Genomic DNA, 24,573 nt, shown 5'->3' on the forward strand with positions numbered 1-24,573 from the left:
TACTCGTTACCCGGCGTAAGTTACGCCAGGTCTTGTTTTTCTACGCCAAGCACCACTGTTTTATAAGTTGCTTACGTCCTTTATGTCAGGTCTTGGCGTAAGTTACGCCAGGACCAGAGTAACTTACGCTGAGACCTAAAATTCCATATTTTCGTCTTGTTTCCAATCCAACGCTTGTATAACATGCTGAGGCTCAATTCTCCACAATTATTAGCTTCCGTTTACTCTCCGATCATCCCAAGACTTCATCCCATGCTCGTACAAGTCCCAATTTAGCATATTTATCATTTAAATACCTGCAACATATAAACACGTATGAAGTACCATTGTTCTCATACTAAACTAACTAAACATATAAAATAATACAAATAAGTACATGATTTACACTCGACCATCAGATTTCAACTAGAGTATCCATTTTCTAGCTTGTTAATCACTCCAAACTTGATTTCTTCTTTAAATTTGTAGTAACTTGATGTTTTCTTCATAAGAATTCACTCTCATCGCAGACTTCTCTCTCAGTTTCTCTCAACAAACATACATTAACAAAATACCAATGATGCATATTGATCTCTCTATATGTAGGTACTTAGATTAGTATAAACTTAATACATGAAATATGAATAATACCGATATATGTGAATAAAACATACACTAAGCGAGTCTTGTTCACACGCGTATTGAATTTTATGAGCTGAAATATGTTTTGTTAACGATATGAAGAGAAAAATGTGACGCGAGATTGTTTTACGTACGCCGTTAATAGACTAAAGTGGGATACACAACCCAAAGTGGATACTGAAGAAACACTAAGTTAAACCTGATTAGGTTTAACCTAATATCTCTCTCACCCAAGGATGGATTGATACCTAAACCGACCACTAACAGGTTCAGCCTGATATCTTCATCAGAAAATGCTTCGGTTCTGACGCTTTCTCGCATCTGACTCCGTCTAATTGTTGAAGGAGGGGATGGAGATCGAAGCAGATGCTCATTGTAAACCAGAGTTCTTGCACGCATTCTCTCTTGACGCAACATGCGTTCATACTCAGCCATATCTTTTGCTTGTTGTAGTTGCAACCATTCCTCGGGAGATTGGATTCCCTCATATCTGACTTTCTGATGATGAGATCTTGTTGGAGGAGAAATTCCATATATGTTTCCCAGATCTGGTTCTCCACAAGCCCGGCGAGTCTCCATCGTTACATGTCCCAAATCACATGGAGTCGGACCTCCAAGTGCCATAACTCTAGCAGAACGCCTTGCAACTGTCGGAGTTTCCGTCGGCCCTTGAAGAGATTGACTCATTCCATCCAAAACAACGAAAAATACTCGAAATTCTAGCACAAGAACGAATGGCGCCAATGAAGAAACATGGATCAAACCCCAAAGAGGTTGGACCGATGATTCCACAGGATATGGGTCGGGTAATTAACAACTTGATGATACGAGTTCAATCCTGCAAGTCTGGTGACGTAAACCTGCAAAACAACCACCGTGAGCTCGTTACGGGAAGGATAAGAAGGGGGGTCTTCCCGTAACCACCCTCCGGCGCGAGAATAAGTATCGTTCTTAAAGAGAGAAAGTACTTGAAGTAATTGATGAGATTGGTGAGGTGTTAATGAATACCTTGTTATGGCGGAGAAGGTATTTATAGCCGAAGGGTTAGGGAATATTATTGGTACAGCTGTCCCTTTCTAGAAGATGCTTATGTAACAACCTGGACACGTGTCCGCATGTGATAGGACGAGCTAGCTGGCCATGTGCACGGTTATAACAACCTCGCCAGCTGTCCTTTTTCAAATAGGCTGTTATGTCACGTGTTTTCCAAGAAAAGATCTTCGCGTAAATCTTCTAGAAGGAAGTTAGTTACAACTGATTCTCTAATGTCACCCTCTAGTTATCTTTGCGCATGAAGGGAATGCCTTGCGGATGACTTCTGAGGACATCATGATCAAGCCGCAGATTGTCCCTAGAGTTTATTCTTAATCTTCATGTGACCTTGGTTTAAAAAAGCGCGCCTGAGGCGAGCCGAGGCGAGAGCTTCATCGCTTTTGCCTACTCAAGGCGAGCAATGTTCAAAGGCGAGAGTGAGGCGCTATTTTTAGGCAAAAAGCGGTCTGAGGCGAAGCCGAGGCGAACCAGAAGCGAGCGCCTTTCGTACAGATGTCGTTTTTATGCATCAAAATGTTGTAAAATATGTTTTTTAGGTTGTACATGTAGATAATTTATATATTGAATCATATATAACATCTATTTATTGCTACATTTAGAGTTGGGATGCTAAAAACATAAGATATATATTTAAAAAAAATTATATAAAAACCTTACGCCTCATATACGAAAAGCTTTCGCTTTTTGCGCTTTGCGCTTCGCGCTTCAGTTTTAGACCTCATCGCTTTTGTTCGCCTCTCGCTTTTTAAAACCAAGCATGTGACTTAAGTTATGTGGGTTATAAGAAAGTTCCGCGGATGACTTCTGAGTAAGTCCTAGGCGACCCGCGGATGATCTTTCATGGGTATTTGGGTCTTCTCGCTACCCTACCTCTATACCCATCTTGACCCATACTCATCCTAACCCTCTATTTTAAAAATTCATCCTGACCTATACCCATTCTAACCTATCACCCAAATCCACCCCAACCCACTTCCATTGTCACCTCTTATTTGTACATTATGATATCTACTAGTTAAGAGAGACGATAGTGACAAAATAACTCTTGGTAGAAGGTCATGAGTTGGCATACGTTGGATCCACTTGACCATTATACATGCAATATCATTTATTCCTAGTTTACCAATCTCTTTGCATATCTTCTTAATCTCATGTCATATCTATGATCCAAATGAAAGTTGGATGAACCTTAAATTGAATTTAAAAACAACTTATTCACCTCCTTTATATTCTTTAAATTGATATGGTTTTTCTACTAATGCTATCACATAATAGCATCATGACATTATGTACACCTTGGAGGACTGTTCAATACAAAACTAGTTACTAAGTCTACAAAATCACATAAACACTTATACATTTTTGTTTTAAGTCTGTCACATAAGACAATTAGTAAACACTTGTCACATTCCATTTTAACCCCTAAACACTATCTACAAGTGTATTATACAATTCTTACTGTCATCAGTTGCATAAACACTTGCACACTCATGTCTAGAGATTCGTTTAATACAAAACCAATTATAAGTACTGAACTGTAAAATCACATAAACATCTGTACGTTTTTATTTTAAGTTTAACACACCAAGGTTATGCTTATCACATTTTGTTATAACTCTCAATGATCTATAATGCACCACGTACCAGTTTATTACATGATTCTTACAATTGTCACTATTTGCATATAAGTTGTCATACTTTTAACAATGGTTGCAAAAATCTCGATCAAGCACCGATTAATCGGAGATCAATCCCGAATAATCACCGACTACTCCTGATTAATCGTTAGTCTCTACCTCACACTCGACTAGCAACCAACGATTACTTGAAAACATCTTTTAGCCCATGAAATAACATTCCAAAAGTTATATTTTCCAATATGTAGATGCATAATAGTAATATGATGATAGTTGGGCCCAATGAGTAGAATGAAACCATTAACATCTTACAAAAGATTCCCCCAAATTGCAGTCATATGGAATGGAATCCAACAATTCTACTACATCCTAATTCTACGCTGATTATTATACCAAACCACTGACTGCCATCTTCTTTCACTCTTCTTCTTTTTAGTATACTATCAATCATCAATCATCAATCACCAAACCAAACACCCCCCAATTGTACAAATCCAAAACCCATTACTTCCTAACCCTAATCGATGAGAAAAAGACCTCGAATCGCTCGAAATAAGGTCTTTTTTTTTAAATCCATTCAATTTCAGTTTTGCATGTTAATTGTTGTAATTTTGCCCCAATTTTATCTACATGGGATAGTTACTTGCTAATTAGCAACTCTTTTGAACAACAAATATATTCAATTGTGTCAATTAAAATTGTTCATTGATAGTGGATTGTAAATTATTATGATTATTAACCTAATGTTTTGTGATTATTAATATTATTATTATTATGTATGCATGTTAAGTGATAGGTGATTGTTAGAGTCATGGTTGTAAAAATCCCGACTAGGCGAAGATTAATCCTGATTAACAAATTAACCTTTTGCAACTTCCAAAACACTAACAATCGTAGCAAGTAGGAACTGATTAACACTTAAAACACTAAAAATTGATAATTCAGACTTAAAATGGGAATATTGGTCAAATATCGATCCAATATCGCCAAAATTATAGGTACTGATATTTTACCAAGGGACTGATCACTGATATATCATGGTGATATATCAGCGATATCGACTGCATAGCGGTTAGAGTTAATCTAATGTTTTATCATTATTGTGTATGCTGTTATTATTATTTATGTTAACTGATATTTGATTGTTAGAATTAATCTAATGTTTTATTATTTTTGTGTATGTTTAGGGGGTTAATGATGGATTTAACTCAAATGATTTCATCAGCCGAATGCCGGATGATATACTTATATCTATAATATCTACTCTGCCATTAAAAGAAGCAGCGTCCACCAGCAAGCTCTCAACAAGATGGAGATACCTATGGCGTCAAACATACTGTCTTGATTTTGATGCCAACGACAAGTTAGATGATATAGCAGTCGATTCAAAGCTGCGCGTTGTAGAGCGACCCAAATACATCAACTGGGTCAACCGTGTGATCCGCCAACACAAGGGTCCCACCATTGATGATTTAAGAATCTGTTTTGACCTTGATAAGACGTCCAAGTCCGCCATTGATAAATGGGTCGAGTTTGCAGTGTCCAAACGGGTTCAAAAGCTTGAACTTGATTTGTTAGAAAACGGTGAGACGCTTCGTCAAACTCCGCGAAACTATGCTTTCCCGATCAAGATTTTCGAAAGGTTGACCGTCAAACGAAACAGTTTGTCCTTTCCCAAAACCGAGACGCTTAAATCGCTATTTCTGAAATGTGTTAATGTGAGTGAAGATACAATTGCAAAACTGTTAGTTAACTGTCCGGTTCTTCAACAGTTATCGATTCACGGGTCGGGTGATTTGGTAGATGTGAAAATTAGTGGGAAATCGCTTGTGTTGAAGTACTTTGAGATAGTGTTTTGTATTGGGGTTAAGTCTATTGAGATAACGGATTCAAATCTTGAGTCTTTTAGCTATCTCGGGCCCGGGATAATTATAAAGCTTAATAATCTTCCAAAGCTTGAAGAGATTTCGATCGGTGAAGGGTATTCAGGGTTTGAAAATAATGTGTTTGGACAGATATCTTGTTGTATTTCTCACCTTCAGATTCTTACATTGGATATCTACCGTCCCGAGGTTAGTAAAGTCGGTTTTAACCCGAGTTTGTATTCGCGTTGATGAATAGTTTGCTTTTAAAATTGTGTTGTTCTTTTGCAGGAAAATATAAAGTTTCTTTCTTTCCCTGTACTGCCAAAACTGAAGCAATTGATATTGAAAGTGGGCGCGTGGGATGATGATAGTCTCCTTGAGTTCACTTCTTTGGCAAAGGCGTGTCCAAATTTGCAGAGATTTGTGATGCAGGTTCTTGCTCTACCTGTAATTAATGGATATAGTTTAATCTTCACCAATTATTATTCTTGAAATAATCTTTAGATTAATTGGGATGTTAAGTACCGAAAAAAATCGATGGAACTTGCAACACTTTCGATTTTGGGACATTCTCTCTAAAATCCTGAGGCAGGGTTTAAAGATTAAGTTACTTATATACCCTTATAGTTACAAAAAAATGATGATAGTGAGTTGGGTACTCAAGATTATGCTATTTTATCATTCTTAAGTGTTTTTTAGACATTTATCTTCTCAAACTATGCGTCTACTTAAAGCTGCACTTTTAATGGGACAGAGGGTGAGTTTATGAATTACTCCCTCCATCCCATTTTAAATGTCATGGGACCCAAACACACACAAATTAAGAAATTTGATCATTTTATTTTATGAGATGTGAAATGACAATAATGTCCTTTAAGTTATTATTGCATTTAAATTGAGACAACCAAAAATTGGAAATTGAAACATCTAGCATAAATAGTAAGGGCACAATTGGAAATTGAATTTATATGTATGGAAATGACATTTAAATTGGGACAACCAAAAACGGAAAAATCGACATTTAAAATGGGACGGAGGGAGTATTTGAGTATTACCTGTTTCAATATATCAGAACCGTGTTCTTATCACAGTAAGGTTTTCTATAGTTTGTCATGTTGGTGACTACGGTTGGTTTGCAACAAAAAGTTGTAATGTTGGTTTACTTGTAAATGCCATGACCATGCATAATGGGGCCCATATTGGGGTGCGAATTGCTTACACAACTTAACATGAATTTGCGGCTTTGGGTTTGGTCTAAACGGGATCAATTTGCAATCAAACCCTTGAGTATGCTTGGCTAAACGTGTCGGTTTGGGTCGGGTTCATGGGCAGGCCTGTTTATCTTTATACTTAATATCATTATTGTTAGTTTGTTTTGCCATTATTTAAGATGATTTTATTTATTTATTTATTTATATATATATATTTTTTCTTTTGCTAAACTTCAATGTTAAAACACATCAGGTTTTTATATTTTAAACATATTATTTTTTTATATGCATTTGTATTGTGGGTTGTAAATTTGTACTCTTTAGAGTAATAAAGCACAAAGAAAGTAAAAATATAAAATTTCGTGTTGATCCGTGGAAACTTATGACATGGTTTTCAGGTTTGTGTCAAATTTCCTGGTTGATGCCTGGTTTGACCCGCCAACCCACGAACACGACCCATTTTATGCACCTTTGTGTTGTATCTTGCAGCTAAATTGGATGTCACCAGCCAAGAGAAGAAGAAAGGTAAGGCAGGTGGCTAAGCATTCCCATAAACATCTTCAGTTGCTGGAAATAGTGGGCTATTACGGTCGCACCAGTGATGTTGAACTGGCTGTTTACTTCATTGAAAACGCGGTTTCCCTCCAAAAGATCATAATCGACACTCGTTACCAGGTTTTGGAGCGAACCCCGATTGACAATGACCAGGTGAAGAAGGAGAAAGCTGCTAGATCTTGTGCCAAAAAGCAGATTGAACCAAGAACACCACAAGGTGTTGAATTGGTTATACTCTGATTCGACGGTTGTGTTGAATTTGAGTCCGGGTTTTTGAACTTCAGTCTGTTCTTTTCATTTTGACTTATTGACTGGTAAGTTTAAAATGTATGAATTTTGTGGGTCAACGGTATGGGATCATTGTGAGTTATGAATTTGGTGTAATGTACAACTTGTATTGCATGAGTTACATGGCATGGTTTCATCATTTTTGTATAACTGGATTTACTATAACATCAACTAGGAAATTGGAAGATACACTAACTCAGAGTTTGAAAGTGTGAAATAGATTTACTCGAGTTAGAAGAAATTTTATACTTTTTGTTAACTATTACTGAAAGTTGTTTTTTTCTCTTTTATCTTGATTTGCATGATTGATGAAACATTGCGTGTTATATGTTTCCATAGTTCAACGGTAAATAATACTAGTTTATTTTGCTACTGATGAACAATGGTAACTCGAGGTTGTTTGGTGAGATGAAGAAATTATATACTTTTTTTTGTTAACTATTCACTGAAAGTTGTTTTTTTCTTTTATCTAGATTTGCATGATTGGTAAAACGTTGCATGTAATATGGTCTTCAATATTAATTGATCATCACTAGTGAGTTACCATTGTTCATCAATGGTAAATTAGACAAACTGCAGATCAGTAGCAAAATAAACTAGTATTATTTACTGTTGAAGAATGGCACGTAGTGGCATGGTAGAAACAGGTGATTAAGTGGCACTTGTTGAGCAGTAGTTATTCTCTAGCGAAGTTCCTACCGAAGCATCTATTGATGTAAGAACCATCATTCTTTTTCACATTTGTGATGATGGTTCACCCAACCATGAAAAACACTTGGTCTTTCAAAAAGACGAATTAACACTTTAGTTTTCAAGAAAACGTGTGGTTAGTACTATATGCTTCATCTTTTTATAAAAGCTAAAACTTAAATTTATACTAATGTTAAACTAAATGCAATTAAACTAGGACACAAGGATTAAGCGATAAACACACAAAAAAAAGGAACAAATGATCACAACTAGGTTCAAATTTTATAAATGTTACTAGCATAACTTGCAATGAAATGGACCAAGGTACACTATTAGATAAACATAGTTTCTTTTAATATCTGCATTTAATATTGTCACCACTGCTTATCTCTACTATATATAATGCATGAGTGAATGATCTCTTAAATTTTAAGAGGTACAATCACTATTGCATAATAAACAATTATTAATGCATACAAATTTGAAATTTTAGGGGTAGTATAGTATTTTGGACATGTTGGCAGTTAATAATATTTGTTTTAGAAAAAAGTTACAAATATAGTCCTTCAACTTCAACAAAACTTTGTTAATTTATAAAATAGTTACACATAAACCCTTAATCTTTACCCATTTATTTGACAAATTCATTTAAAATTTTTATTTATTCTATATCTTTTTATATATAATGTTTAAAAAAAACGGACTTACCGTTGCAATGTGCTTAATTTTGTTGACGTTTCAATGTAAACTTTATTTATTTTGATGTGTTTATTATGATGTACAAGTCAATTAAGCATAAGAGTACAACTCAAATATGCAATTATGAACCAAAAATATAATTACAAATTTAACCCTTTAACTATACTCAACTTTTGTAAATTTAATTAATAATTACTCTTCCATCCCATTAAGTTTACTCGTATTTTCAACTATTTTCCTTTTTCTTCGTTTTTCTTTTATATTTTTAAATATAATAAATTTCAAACATACAATAACGACGTGTTTATTTTTGTTGACGTCTCAATATATGATGTACTAAAAATCGATGTGCGTATTATAAGCAAAATGATTTCGTGACATTTAAAACAAAGTATCAATTTTGGTTCAGGTCAAAATGCCCAGCAAAATGAGTTTTGATCATTTTTAAATTTCTTTTTTATTTTTTCGAGTCAACGATCGAGGACTTTGACAATAGGGATGAGCTCGGTACCGTACCGGTACCGAAAATACAAATCCCGAAATTTGTAAATTCTTGGTACCGGTACCGATTCCAAAATATTCGGTTCAATACCAGTACCGGTACCAAAGGTAAAAATTCGGGAAATACTGTACCATACCGATCCCGAAACTCAAAACTTTGGTACCGCCGGTACCAAATCGGTATCGGTATGGTACCGATACCGAATTTGCTTATCCCTATTTGGCAGGTCAAAACGTGTTTGAGTTATAGCAAGATGTAAGCCAAATGAGTTTAGATATTATAAAAAAAAGTTTGAAATTTCGAAAATGCAATTATACATTAGTTTGTTCATAATACACGCTTTAACACCGGTTATGCATCCGATAACATGTTTGTGTGCATACCCCGCCGCATCGCGCGGGCACACGGCTAGTATAGATTACTCCAGTGATTGTTTGTTTCACTAATTAAATTATTTAATATAAAAATTAAAGTAATTGTATGACTATCATGCCCTGTTTATTTAAACTAGAATAGTGCCCGCGTGATGCAGCGGGAAACAGGAAACACATACTTTTATAATCATATAACAAATTTTTGAGTGTTCATTATTTTGTTTAAAACTGTAAGACTGTTCACCAGTTTGGTTTCACGGTTGAAACCGGAGCTGACCATACATATTAAAATGTTAATTATTTACTTATTTAGCATTAGATATAATATATATTAGACATAGTTAAAATATAGTTAACCGAAGTTTTATTTAATACGAGCAAAATCGTCTATCACAACTTTAATTTAACCAAATTTTCAGTATGGCTTTTTTATAATCTTTGTTCTTGTTATGATTTCGTATTCTATTTATTCTAATAAAGTTTTATTATTCATGTCACCAAAGTTATCTTTGTTCATAGTAGGATTCTCTTAATAACGTATTAGTTGATTTTTAGTTTGAAGTGAATGTATATGCAGATTTATAATTCTTATTCTAAATTTTAAACTCAAATTTTTTTATCGAAGCACAAACTATATCGGAACTTAATCGTTGGTAATGGTTCAGTTTAGTTGGGTTTTAATTAGAAACAGTTTAGTTTCGGTTTTCGACGACAACAAAAAATGGGTAAAGTTGGCTCATGGTTTAATTTAAAACCATCAAAGGCAAAACGCAAACACTTTTGCATAATTTTTTTTACTTCGAAAACTATAGCAATATCATACTCAAATTAAAAATAATAAAATGCTCGTTTTTATGATGCCATTTATTTTAAAAAATATTAACGTACGAAAAAGTTATGATCGTTTTAAAATCATGGGGGTAATTGGGTTAAAAATGAAAATAAAATAATATATAAGTAAAAGACAAAGGATCAAAGTTATAACTTTAAGGGATGAAACTATTTTGAAGAATTGAAAATGCACGTGAGATTTTTATGTTACAATTACATTTTTGTCCCTAATTAGTCTTGTACATAATGCAGTAATTCTTGTAAACGTCTTAATTTGACCTTCTTTGGTGTATTATATATAGTAACTAGACGGGTGCCCGCGCCACGCAGCGGGAAACGCAGACTACGTAATAAGTTTATGGGTGTTTATTGTTCGGTTTGAAACCGTAAAACCGTTCATCTTTTGATTTGACGGTTGATTTTTTTTCTTTAACTTTTGGCAAGTTTTTTTCAACTTTCAAAGCATCTGTCTTGGTTTTCGACGACAAAAAAACCGTTACAAAAGGTTTGGCTCACGATTTAATTTAAAATTATCAAAACCATGCCGAAACACACATACATAAAATGTATTTTTTTTAACTGAAAAAAACTATGATAATATCATACTCGAATTAAAGATAAAAATATGCTCGTTTTTATGGTATAATTTTATAAAAAAAATCTTAATGTATGAAAAAGTTATTAACGTTTAAAAATCATGGGGGGTATTTGGGTTAAAAGTGAAAATTAAAATAAGATTTAGGTAAAATATTAAGGGTTATTATTATAATTATTTTTTAAATTTAATTATAATTGAGGGGTAAATATTGTAACTATATATTAAATAAACAGTAAGTTTTGTTTCAATGTGAGAATGACTATTTTGCCCCAATACAAGATTGTACCATATGCAATACTACTTGTGAATCCCTTAAAAAATAGTGTCTTGATTTGCCTTTTTTTGTTACATTATATATAGTATAGATAACACTAGTAGATATATAAACACAATTCATAACATTTCTATAGAAAAACATCATACATGAGTCCATTCTAGCGAGCGATCATACAATTAAAAAGATCAACATTAAATCAAACCATATACATGATTTTGATCACATGTTTATTCGTGCATAATTTGTTATAAAAGAATTGAGACTGGTGCATCGAAACATTATCAATTGACCCTAACATCAAAAAAATCATTTGTTATCAAAAGTTTCTCAAGTCTGACAAGCCTCTCTAATCCTGATATGCCCATCAGCCCATGTTCCCAGTAAAAAAAGATGTTCGAAATTGTTCAAGTACCATCTTTTCATAATATGCTCATACCTGCCCCAGTAAAAAGTACTAACTATAAAACACCTACCAGACGATGTCTACACGCTAGTTTGTGAGTAGAGTTCATGGTCGCCAAATTGACTTTAGCTCTATATCTTCCTTGATTCAACATTCTTTCATATCTTTTTAATCTACAACTCAAACCACATGCTTATATATTTAATATAATAATACTAAAATGTCTAGTTTTGTTATGGATTATGCATACACTATATAGTCGCATGAGCTTGGTACCTGTTAGGGCCCAAATTTTATAGTTGGATCTATGCTCAGGATTCCGAATATGTTCAGGATTCTCGAATACGTTTAGTATCCTGAGTATTAGTGCTAATAAATAGATATTTCTCTCTTGGTGTTGATTTATAATTGCAGATATTAATTGTTGATTTAATCCATGCGAAATACACGGTTGGTGGTTACATAAAACGTGTGGAATGGGTTATAACTGCTGGGATTAAAAGCCAAGTAATGGTTAATGGTCAACAATTGACTATTATGCTGAAATCTCGCACTTATTGTTAATATTAACATGTGTGGGACCACATTTGATGAGTAACTCCCAAAAGAATCGGTCAAAGACGTGGAATGAACATTGAAGAACGTGGATAGACTCAAAAGAAGAGTTCCTCAACGGCTATATTGGAAGACTCTTTTAGTTCCGGAATACTCGGAGGGTTAGTTAGGGATTCCGAGCTATCCTTCCAGTGTCAATATCCCGAGGATGATATTTCGTCCTATATTATTTTTATTTGTTTTGCAGATAATACCACGTGTTAAATATGTTTATAAGAACGTGGATTGCAACGGGATGCTACTTGAACTTCGTCAACAAACAACGTGGGCAGTAACGTCTTGGTTGAAGAAGTAGTCTAGGGTTTCCGGATATTTCGGGATAACAGTTGTAATTTTCTTATTATAAATAGAGCTGATAATATCAATAGGAAACACACACTTTCACGATCTAGCCTACTAGCAATCACTGTAACACTTAGCTCTCGATATTATATCAGTTCCAACCACTGTAATCACCCGTTTTTTATATTAATAAACTTGACGGTGATAGTTTTCACCGTCCGGGGGTTTTTTGTGCCGGAGATTATAATAATCACACGTAATTCGACCAAAAGTTAGGCTTATAATCTTTAACCGAAGGTATTCGACTAAAGATTAAGTTGTAAACTCTTGACCGAAACGAAGACTATTATATTCAAGGGTTTTTTCCCTCATAATCATATCCTCGTGTTCAATCTTTTTACTATTTAGCACCTAGCCTCACACACTAATTTGATCAAAGTTAAATTGCTAATTTTTGACCGAAACAATTTGGCGCCCACCGTGGGGCAAACGGTGCTTTGATCATTATTCATTCTCAAACGAAACCCTACTCTCGATATCCACAACATGTCTTCACAACCCAAGATTGTTTCATCTTCTGCCGCAGCCTCAGAATCCTCAGCGAGGCCGCCCATGCCTCCTCCTGCTGGTGGTATCCCGAAGAAGCCCGACAACGCTCAAAAGAAGACTGCTACTCCTGTATTCTCGGGATCGAAACCATCTTCCCAGACTCCCATCATAGTGTCCAACAACGACCTTCTGTCTTTGTACAGACGGCTACAGGAACAGATGGATCACCAGAACAAGACCAACCAGATGCTTGTGAGGGAACTGGAAGATTTCAAGAAAGCCAAGAAGCCGGCGGAAGAATTCACACCACTAAACCCGAGATCTCTGGATTTCACTCCTCCAGGATCCTCAGGATTGGTTCATCCAGAGCCAGCCACGGCGTACAACCCTGGACACCCATCTTTCCAGCATTTAGGGTCTGCGAGATTGCACTCATCTGGATCCCAAAGATACTCGTATGCGTCATTTGCTGGGCATTTTCAACATGCAGGATCTTCAGGATTTTCACAGCCTGGAGGACCCTCAGGATTGTTCCAACAGTCTGGATCCTCAGGATTGTTCCATCAGGCTGGTCCTTATCAGCAGACGGTATCTTCAGGATTAGCTCAAGCTCAGCAGCCCTCAGGATCCTCTGACGTGCACCAGGGAGACTTTATCCCGATGCAGGCTAACACTCTAACTGCTCCGTTTGGAAATACTCTGTTTGGGAATATGAGCTACATCGCCCAGACCGCTCCTCAAAATGTTAATCAGGGTAACCCTTTCAATACGATTCCATTTAATGCTAATCACGGATTTTGCCAGGATGCAGGCATAAGTCCAGGCTTAGCCCGAGAATTGCAGAAACTTAAGGACATGATATCGAATGTCCCCGGCGTAACGTCCCATAGCTGAAGTTCCCACTGATAGTCACAGGATATCCCGGTTTGTGCCATTGATTAGCAACGTACAGATCCCAAAACGGTTTCAAACTCCAAATATGAAGCTATATGATGGCTCAACGGATCCTGAGAAACACGTCGCACAATATAGAGAACGCATGGAGATCAATCAAATCCCTATGGAAATCAAAGAGGCATGTCTTTGCAAAGGGTTTGGATCTACCTTGAACGAAGCGGGCATGAAATGGCTACTGAGTATTCCTCCTAACACTATCAATTCTTTTTCTCATTTAGTTAACCTGTTTAATAACCAGTTTTCTTGCAGTAGAACTTTTGAGAAAATGACAGGTGATCTTTATAGGGTTACCCAAAATCCTGAGGAATTCTTAAGAGATTTTATTACCAGGTTTAGTAAGGAGTCGTTGGAAATCCCGAATCTAAACCCTGCTTCAGCAGTGGAAGCTCTCAAGTTGGGGTTAGAAAAAGGCTCCTCTTTCTATGATGATCTTGTTATGACTCCATGCAGGTCATTAGACGAAGCAAGAAGCAGAGCTTTGAGGTTTATCAGGCTAGAAGATGACAAGAAAAATTCTAAGCTCGATATCCCGAAGTATGATCAGACGAACAGGAAATCCGAATCCCCAGGAAAATCATATCGAGCAAAGCCTTACTACAAGCCTGATAACCCCAGGATTAATGCAGTAGATTAAGAAAACGATGAAGAATATCCTAAGATCTCTGAATATTGTTTTTCTGTTGATATTGGTGGATTAATGTGTGCTATGCAGGATTTAGGTGAGAAAGCCAGGTGGCCAAGGAAAACGGAGAGACCAGGAGCCTGGAAAGACAAATCAAAATGGTGTGCTTTCCACGAAGACTTTGGGCACTTGACCGATGATTGCATTGCACTTAGAAGGGAGATCAGTTATCTTCTCAGCAAGGGCCACTTAAAAGAGCTACTTGGCAAGAAGAAGGGAAGAGAGCAGGATCCTGAGAAAATTCCTGAAAAGCCGACTCCTCCACCAACAGATGCAAGAACAATCATGTTCATATCCAGAGGATCCGACATCTGTGGAACCTCGTATTCTGTTGCAAAGAGAAATGTTGACCAAAGAAAGTTAGAAGTGGCTGACAGGCCAACAAAGACATCTATTCTCACTAAAGAGAGGATTATATCCTTCGATGAAAGCGATAGAGTTGATGTTCAGGATCCTCATCATGATAGTTTGGTAATAACTTTATATGTGGCTAACCGTTATGTTCGCAGGATCCTCATAGATGGCGGAAGCTCTGTCAACATCATTCAATTTGACGTGCTGAAAAAGATGAATATTCCTGAGGATGAGATTGTCCCCAGTTCCTTAGTATTGTTTGGATTCAGTGGAGAAACTAAGAGCACTATTGGGGAGATTAAGCTCCCAATATATGTTGAAGGGGTAAATAAAATGCAAAAATTTTGTGTTATTGACTGTTTATCTTGTTGCAATATTATAATAGGCAGGCCCTGGATACATGATATGAAAGCGGTTCCCTCCACTTATCACCAATGTGTGAAGCTCCCAAGTCCGTGGGGAGTTATCAAAATTATTAGTGACCAACAAGACGCAAAGAATTGCTACACCTCTTCCATGAAGTGTACTGCCAAACCCAAGCAGGCGTAGCAATTACAGAAGCCAGCACGAGGCGTAATGGAGGCCAGGGAAAAAGAAATTAAAGAAGTACCTCTTTATCCCAAGGATCCTGAAGTCAAAGTGCTGATAGGAACTAGCATTCCTGAGGATATTGAGTCAAAATTGCTCGATTTCCTCAAATCAAGGTTATCAACATTTGCATGGAAACATGAAGATAGGACAGGTATTTCCAAAGATATTATAACACATAAACTTGGAATTGATAATTCTTTCAGGCCAATCCATCAAAAAAGAAGAAAATTTGCACCTGAAAGAAACATAATTATTCAAGAAGAAGTAGAAAGACTCTTGAAGGAAAAAAATGATTATGGAAGTTCAATATCCCCGATGGTTAGCAAATGTGGTGGTTGTACAGAAAAAGAATGGCAAATGGAGAGTTTGTGTGGATTTCACAGACTTGAATAAGGCTTGTCCTAAAGATCCATTCCCTCTACCACACATCGATTCAATGGTGGATGCTACAGCCGGCCACGAGATGCTGACATTTATGGACGCATCCTCAGGATTTCAGCAAATCCAGATGGAGCCTCAGATCAAGAAGATACGGCATTCATGACTCCCACATGTATTTATTGTTATATTGCTATGCCCTTTAGACTTAGAAATGCAGGTGCAACCTATCAGAGGTTAGTTAACATGATGTTCAAAGAGCAACTGGGGGACACAATGGAGGTCTATATTGATGATATGGTGGTGAAATCCAAAAAAGCTGAAGATCACCTTCAAGATCTCAAGACGGCCTTTGATATCCTCGAAAAATACAACATGAAGCTGAATCCTTCGAAATGTCATTTCGGAGTAAAGGCTGGCAAATCCTTGGGATACATGGTTACCAAAAGGGGGATAGAGGCGAGTCCAGAGCAGATACAAGCTATCCTGAATCTGAAATCCCCAGAATCGGTCAAGGATGTTCAAAGGCTAACCGGTAGGATAGCGGCGCTCAACAGGTTCATATCCAAATCCTCAGAAAAATGCAAAGAATTTTACGATATCCTGAAGAAAACAAGAGGTTCGAATGGACCAGTAAGCATGAGGAAGCTTTATCATCCCTAAAAGCTTATTTTTCTTCTGCTCCTCTATTGGTAAAACCAGAAGAAGGTGAATCTCTATCTCTATATCTTGTTGTATCAAATAATGCTATAAGTGCAGTTCTGGCTAAGGATCTCGAATGTCAACAACATCCAATATATAATGTAAGTAAAAGTCTTTTGGATGCTGAAACCATGTATTCTTATCTTGAGAAGTTAATTTTAGCACTTATTATGGCATCTACTAAACTTAGACATTATTTTGAAACTCCTCTATATGTGTTAAAACTAATTACCCTATTAAGTCTGTTTTGAGAAAACCAGAAATGTCAGGTAGAATGGCAAAATGGGCAGTAAAGCTAAGTGCATATGATATAACATATGAACCTAGAACTGCCATCAAATCCCAGGCATTAGCAGACTTTGTGGCTGATTTCACCAATGAACTTAAAGAAAAGGCAGACTTGGAAGTCCAACAACTTGAAGAAACCAAAGATAAGTGGATTCTATACACTGATGGTGCTTCAAATGTTAGGGGAACAGGTCTCGGGATTCTGCTGAAATCGCCACAGGTATGAAGCTTTGATAGCAGGATTACAACTAGCAATCGACATGAAAATCAGGTTTATTCAAGTACATGTTGATTCATTGTTATTAACTAATCATTTTAATGGTTCATATACTGTTAGAGGAGAAAGACTAATGAAATATCTAGAGCTAGTTAAAAAACTAGCAAAGTGTTTCGAAACGTTTGATATTTCGCAGGTACCTAGGGAAGAGAATGTTGAAGCAGACGCCCTAGCTTATTTAGCTTCATCCTTCAGGATACCAGAAGGTGTCAAGATCCCTATCGTATATATCCTAAGCCCAGTGATAGAAGAGCAAGGTGTCAATGAAATATCAAAAGATGGCGAAGATATGGGGGCCAAGAATCCTGAGAATAGTGAAAACTTCTGGATTACCCCAATCAAAGAATATATTAAGGATGGGGTTATCCCCAGAGATGAAAACCCAAGAGCTTTTCGCACAAAGGTAATCCCATATATTATAATGAATGATATATTATACTATAAACCTCTTGCAGGACCATATCTTAGGTGCTTGGAGAAGGAAGAAGCTCAAGAAGTTCTTCAAGATATCCATGATGGAGATTGTGAGAATCACACTGGGGGCAGAGCTCTATTCTCCAAAATCCCGAGGACGGGGTATTTCTAGCCAACGATGAAGAGAGATGATATGAATTATTCTCAGAAATGTGATGCATGCCAGAGACATAGCAACATTTTACACCAGCCAGCAGAACCATTATATCCTATTATATCCCCTTGGCCTTTCGTGAAGTGGGGGATGGATATCGTGGGGAAATTACCAAGAGCCCCAGGAGGAAAAGTCTTTATGCTGGCAATGACGGATTATTTCTCTAAGTGGATCGAAGCGGAAGCCTTTGTTCAAGTCAGAGAAAAAGAAGTCATCTCATTCATCAAGCGTAATATCCTGAACAGATTTGGGATTCCAGCAGAGATAGTGTGTGATAATGGCTCACAGTTCATCGGCAAAAGAACAACCAACTTCTGTGCCAGTTGGGGAATCAAGATGATCACATCAACACCTGTCCACCCTCAAGCTAATGGACAGGCCGAATCAAGCAACAAAATCATCATCAATAACCTGAAGAAAAAGTTGGGGTTTAAGAAAGGAAAATGGGCCGAGGAACTTCCTTTCGTTCTTTGGGCAGATAGAACCACTTCGAAGAATGCTACGGGTCAGACTCCTTTCTCATTAGTGTTTGGAGCTGAAGCAGTTATCCCCACAGAGATGGTTATCCCAACGGCCAGAGTCACTCATCAAAATCCCGAAGATAACACTCGAAGCCTACTTGAAGATCTAGATGCGGTAGAAGAACTCCGGGATTTGGCAAAGATCATAATGGCTTCTTATCAACAGAAGATAGCAAAGTCCTACAACAAGAATATCAGAGTTCGAAGGTTTCAAGAAGGCGATTTGGTTCTCCGAAAAGCTTTTCAGAATACTACCAATCCTACGGATGGCAAGCTCGCTCCAAAGTGGGAATGCCCTTACCTGATCGATTCAGAAGCAGGAAAGGGGGCATACAAATTATCTACTTTGGATGGTGACCTACTACCAAGGGCTTGGAATTCTATTCATCTCAAAAAATATTTCATGTAAGATTCCTATCCCGAGGATAACTGTTATACTTAACAGTTAAGGTATGTACTCAAACTTAAACTTTTATTCATTTATTATTATTCTTATTCTTCATACAAGGTACTGACTTAAGCATCGGAGGGGTGTTAGCAAGGCTAACACCCACCCCTCAATTAGAATTGACTGTTTTGTAGGGCCTTGTCGCCAGCTTATCCTTAAGGTATAAGAGGTTTTCACCTATTCCAAGGGTTAAGGGATCTTCATCTCTTCTTAAGTCGCCTGTAGAGCACGTATATTCAACCTTAGTTTGAGAGGCGGGGCCAGCACATGAAATATAGTGACTTGTTACCTCGTTATCCTCGGCTAATGGTTTGGATATTGAGGTTCAAGGGATCTTCATCTCTTCTTAAGACGCCTGTAGCGCATGATTTATTCGGCCTTAGTTTGATAGGCGGGGCCAGCACATGAAATATAGTGACTTGTTACCTCGTTATCCTCGGCTAATGGTTTGAATCATATGTTTATGGTAGACGTACCATAATCTAAGGTTAAAGAGATTTACATCTCTTCAAAAGGGCCTTGACGCCAGTTCATTCTTAAGGTTTAAGAAATTTACATCTCTTCTAAAGGGCCTTGTCGCCAGAATTTCTAATAATATTTTCAGGATAATGTTAATGTCACAATTCTATTGTTATATCCCCAGGATTAGAAGAATACTCTAAACAATGATCTTATTGCAAGGATAAGACGGTCTGGACAATTTCCAGGTTAATTGATACGCGGTTCTGGTATGATTTACTATTTGCAAGTATTTAAAGTTTATGACTTGATAGTGGTTTATTGGTAAAACTTAAACTATTACTAAGAAAATTTTCATTTCTAACAAACTTAAATTTTTCTCTAATAACGGGAACAGGGATTTCGAAGGACTGATCTATTCCCGTAATATTGTCAACTTTAGTCGGTGCTAAATCATAAAATTTTGATGCTACATGGAAAACCGTTTATCATTAGAAATTTAACAGCTGAAATTGGTAAAAACAGTTGTCAAATTTTGGGGACAATTGTTAGGGCCCAAATTTTATAGTCGGATCTATGCTCAGGATTCCGAATATGTTCAGGATTCTCGAATAAGTTTAGTATCTTGAGTATTAGTGCTAATAAATAGATATTTCTCTCTTGGTGTTGATTTATAATTGCAGATATTAATTGTTGATTTAATCCATGCGAAATACACGGTTGGTGGTTACATAAAACGTGTGGAATGGGTTATAACTGCTGGGATTAAAGGCCAAGTAATGGTTAATGGTCAACAATTGACTATTATGCTGAAATCTCGCACTTATTGTTAATATTAACATGTGTGGGACCACATTTGATGAGTAACTCCCAAAAGAATCGGTCAAAGACGTGGAATGAACATTGAAGAACGTGGATAGACTCAAAAGAAGAGTTCCTCAATGGCTATATTGGAAGACTCTTTCAGTTCCGGAATACTCGGAGAGTTAGTTAGGGATTCCGAGCTATCCTTCTAGTGTCAATATCCTGAGGATGATATTTCGTCCTATATTATTTTTATTTGTTTTGCAGATAATACCACGTGTTAAATATGTTTATAAGAACGTGGATTTCAACGGAATGCTACTTGAATTTCGTCAACAAACAACGTGGGCAGTAACGGCTTGGTTGAAGAAGTAGTCTAGGGTTTCCGGATATTTCGGGATAACAGTTGTAATTTTCTTATTATAATTAGAGCTGATAATATCAATAGGAAACACACACTTTCACGATCTAGCCTACTAGCAATCACTGTAACACTTAGCTCTCGATATTATATCAGTTCCAACCTCGGTAATCACCCGTTTTTGATATTAATAAACTTGACGGTGATAGTTTTCACCTTTCGGGGGTTTTTTGTGCCGGAGATTATAATAATCACACGTAATTCAACCAAAAGTTAGGCTCATAATCTTTAACCGAAGGTATTCGACTAAAGATTAAGTTGTAAACTCTTGACCGAAACGAAGACTATTATATTCAAGGGTTTTTTCCCTCGTAATCATATCCTCGTGTTCAATCTTTTTACTATTTAGCACCTAGCCTCACGCACTAATTTGATCAAAAGTTAAATTGCTAATTTTTGACCGAAACAGTACCGACATCAGAAATCGCGATCTTGATTTTCCCAAAAAACTTGGTACTGAGACCCAAAATGATCGGTTCGGTATCATTACAGTAGGAAAAAGTTCGGTAAATACAGTACCGGTACCGATCCCAAAAATTCCGTTCCCGATTTTCTCAAAAGTTTAGTACCTATACTAGTATCGAATTGCTCATTTTGATACTGGTTCAATTGCAACACCCGATACTATTTCATCATCCTTATAAATATAAAAGTAGAATTAAAAATCTTATCGAATAAAATGGGAAATATAAAAAGATTAAAAATTAAAAATTAAAAAGTGAAACATGGTATCCAACAAAAGGTCGAAACGTGGCAAGTGATGACCGGATCTCATGCCCCCAAACTAGTACACTACTATAGTACTATGTATATATCATCATCTTTCTAGAAAATGTGATCCAACCATCACATGAAAATCCTAATTACTCTCTCCTCATCTTGCTAGATTCAAACAGTATCACTCATTTTTTTCCCATTAATCATTATCAACACCATTATAAATGATTCATCCATGGAGGATGTGCAAAGAAGTTGTCTGTTTTTCAGATGAATTTGATTTCTAAATCCTTAACTTATTATGTTTTGTGGTGATGGTTTGAAATTTGGGAACATAATATTTTGATTTTAGATGGGTGACATGATTATGTTCTGAAAATTGAAAATTAATTTTTCAAAAAATAAAGAAAGCTTCCATGTCTTGTTGATGGGGATAAAACTCTGTTCCTCACCAATTCGTTAACGGAAAGCGAAACGTTGAACGTCTCATGATTTACTTTTGCTTTGCGTGTGCACTGCAGTTCGGGCTGTTTCTCGACAAAGAAACTGAATAACAAATGACTTGTTGATCACATACAATGAAAAATGGTCATCAGTAGCTTCTTTGTTAGTCAAAAGCATCATTTGGTTGTATGATTTGCTCTTTGTGTAACCCGGGTGACCATTTTCATCTGCTACATGACATTGTGACTCGTATGACATGTCATGAAAAATGGTCACGGGGTCGTATGTTTTTGTTAGTGGTCATAGCGATTCTTTCTTTGTTAGCCAAAAATATCATTGGGTCGTATGTTTTGCTCCTCATGCGACCCATGCGCCATTTTCATCTGTCATATGACATTACTACTCGAATGACATGTCAATGATGTCTGAATAGAATGGCAGTGGTATTTGTTTAGATTTGTACTTAATTAGTTAAATTGTTTTTATAAAAGACGCTACAACATCTTGAACACCTTTCAAAGTCATATTCGGGTGTTCAAAGTCATATCCGACGACACCATGAATAACATAAAACCCTTGACAAAAAATTGGTTTAGTGTGGCATTTTTAATTTCTTGTAGATCGTTGTTTTTATAATCTAAGTTTATTACAAAGAAACCCTCTCAAGAGGCTGGCCTAGTGGCCTTACCAAAATTTTCATATACAAGAGCTTAGACTCTCCCTAGATTATAATTTACATGATTAAATACAATCAATCATATCAATCAATCATACTCAGTGAAATCCCACCAATAGCATAGCTATAAGTAGGGTCTGGGGAGTGTGGGATGTAGGCACACCGTACCTCTATCCACATGGATAAAGAGGTGGCTTCCAGAGAGACCCTCAGCTCTAAAGTACATATGTATGAAGCAATACAAAGGAAATCAGAGTTTAACAGTAATAATAATAATAATAATAATAATAATAATAATAATAACAATACTATTTATGTAGAGAAAATATTATTATGGTGTGACTAAAATCAGGTAAATAGAAGCCCTAAGGTATTCCTTTCTCCCTAAAAATCCTTAACTTTAATTCTACTTCTCCAAGAATTCCTATCCTCAACCATGTCCTCGGAGAGGTTTAGGTCTATCAAATCATGCTTAATCCTCTCATCCCAAGTCAATTTAGGTCGTTCTCTACCCCTTCTCCCCTCTATAGTAATGTTTTCTATGGATCTAACAGGATTCGTCGTTTGTCTTTTCTTCACATGTCCAAACCATCTCAATCTCCACTCTCTTATCATGTCTGCTATGTTCGATATCCCTAATCTCTCCCGAAACATGACGTTTCTTATTCGGTCTAACCTTGTGTGCCCACACATCCAACGTAGCATTCTCATTTCTGCTACCTCCATCTTCCGCACTTGTGCCTTCTTGATGGCCCAACAATCTGTTTCATATAGCATTGCAGGTCTAACTGCAGGTCTAACCTACATGATTAAATACAATTTAATCTAATTATTATATTCAACTAGAATCAGAAAACCCGAACCAAACCAAACTTATGAATTTGCATTACTAATTTTGAATTTTCAGTACTTTATAAGAATTAAATAAATAGTGTTAACTAAATATTTTGTGCCAAATGTTTTTTCGCCCCAAAAATTTGAAGCCCAAAAGGCAAACTGAAAAGCAAAACCAAACGAAACCCAATAAAACCAAAACTGAACCCAAACGAAAATCCGAAAGAATTGAAACCGCAAGGTTTAAAAAAAACTCAACTAAATTTTTGGATTTTTGGTTCGGTTTTAACATTAACTGACCCATACATACCTCTAGGTTATCATATTTAACCCATTTAATATATGTTGTATTCGGGTTGACTTTTTTATTAAACGGGTCGTGTTCAGTTTAGCATTGTTAGTCCTTTTAGTTAAATAGGTTGATCTTTATCTTGTTTAATTAATGAGGAAATTACCATTTGCTTCCCTGTGTAATATCTTCGCGAGATGGATTGATCACTGAAAATGAATTTGCGCATGTTGCGCCTCTGTGTGTTTCTTGGGCGGGTTTTTTTGGTTCCTTCCGTCAGTTGACTGTTGGATGGCAAGGGTATTTTACTAATCTTCTAATAAATAATAAATATAATAATAATAATAATATTCATCATCGTAGCAGATGAATCATATTAATAACAATAACAATAACAATAATATGGGATTAACAACAGCAGCTCATCATCATCATCATCATCATCATCATCGTAGCACCATCTCCAGCGCCGACACTTGTTTCTCTGACGACCCGAAGCACACCATCTTATCTCTAACATATTTCTCTCAAATCACCACCAAAATCACCACCCGAAGCACACTCGTTTTTCCGGCGCCGACACTCGTTTCCCCGTTTCCCTTTTTTCCGGCAACCAACTATTTTCCGGCAACCAAGTTTTATCCGGCACCACCAATATCAAGACAAGCACAATATATTAATACAAAAGATTAATGGAAACAAGTTTTTGTCTTTTAGATTCAACAATATATTAATTCGTGTTCGTTTCGTTATTTTTGGGTTCAGTTCGGGTGAAAAGGTATATCAAAAAGGTGAAATATATAGGTTTGTTTCGTTGTTTTCGGGTTCGGTTTGGGTGAAAAGTATATAAAAAAAGTGAAATATATAGGTTCGTTTCGTTGTTTTCGGGTGAAAAGTATATAAAAAATGAAATATATAGGTTCGTTTCGTTGTTTTCGGGTTCGGTTCGGGTGAAAAAAGTTAAATATACAGGTTCATTTCGTTGTTTTCGGGTTCGGTTCGGGTAAAAAAGTGAAATATATAGGTTCGTTTCGTTGTTTCGGGTTCGGTTCG

The 24,573-nt window shown here is 36.4% G+C and overlaps 1 protein-coding gene and 2 long non-coding RNA genes across 3 annotated transcripts in view; 1 reads left to right on the forward strand and 2 right to left on the reverse strand.

Annotated features, from left to right (window-relative positions):
* LOC143609676 (uncharacterized) overlaps positions 1–24,573 on the reverse strand; it is a 212,513-nt gene that overhangs the window by 100,032 nt on the left and 87,908 nt on the right. The gene's annotated exons all lie outside the window — the stretch shown is intronic.
* Positions 4,461–7,353, forward strand: LOC143609671 (putative FBD-associated F-box protein At5g38570). The gene is made up of 3 exons (XM_077084362.1): positions 4,461–5,383; positions 5,465–5,608; positions 6,877–7,353. Exons 1-3 carry the CDS (start codon positions 4,541–4,543, stop codon positions 7,180–7,182), a joined length of 1,293 nt encoding a protein of 430 aa, XP_076940477.1. The 5' UTR covers positions 4,461–4,540; the 3' UTR covers positions 7,183–7,353.
* On the reverse strand, positions 19,072–19,386 carry LOC143609674 (uncharacterized). The gene is made up of 2 exons (XR_013149456.1): positions 19,303–19,386; positions 19,072–19,165 (listed from the first exon to the last, which is right to left on the reverse strand). It is a non-coding gene; the product is annotated as an uncharacterized LOC143609674 (long non-coding RNA).

The sequence above is a fragment of the Bidens hawaiensis genome, unplaced genomic scaffold (genome assembly GCF_021521415.1).
Source record: "Bidens hawaiensis isolate Kalapana, Puna unplaced genomic scaffold, B.hawaiensis_p1.1 tig00008984_1, whole genome shotgun sequence".
Lineage (NCBI taxonomy): Eukaryota > Viridiplantae > Streptophyta > Magnoliopsida > Asterales > Asteraceae > Bidens > Bidens hawaiensis.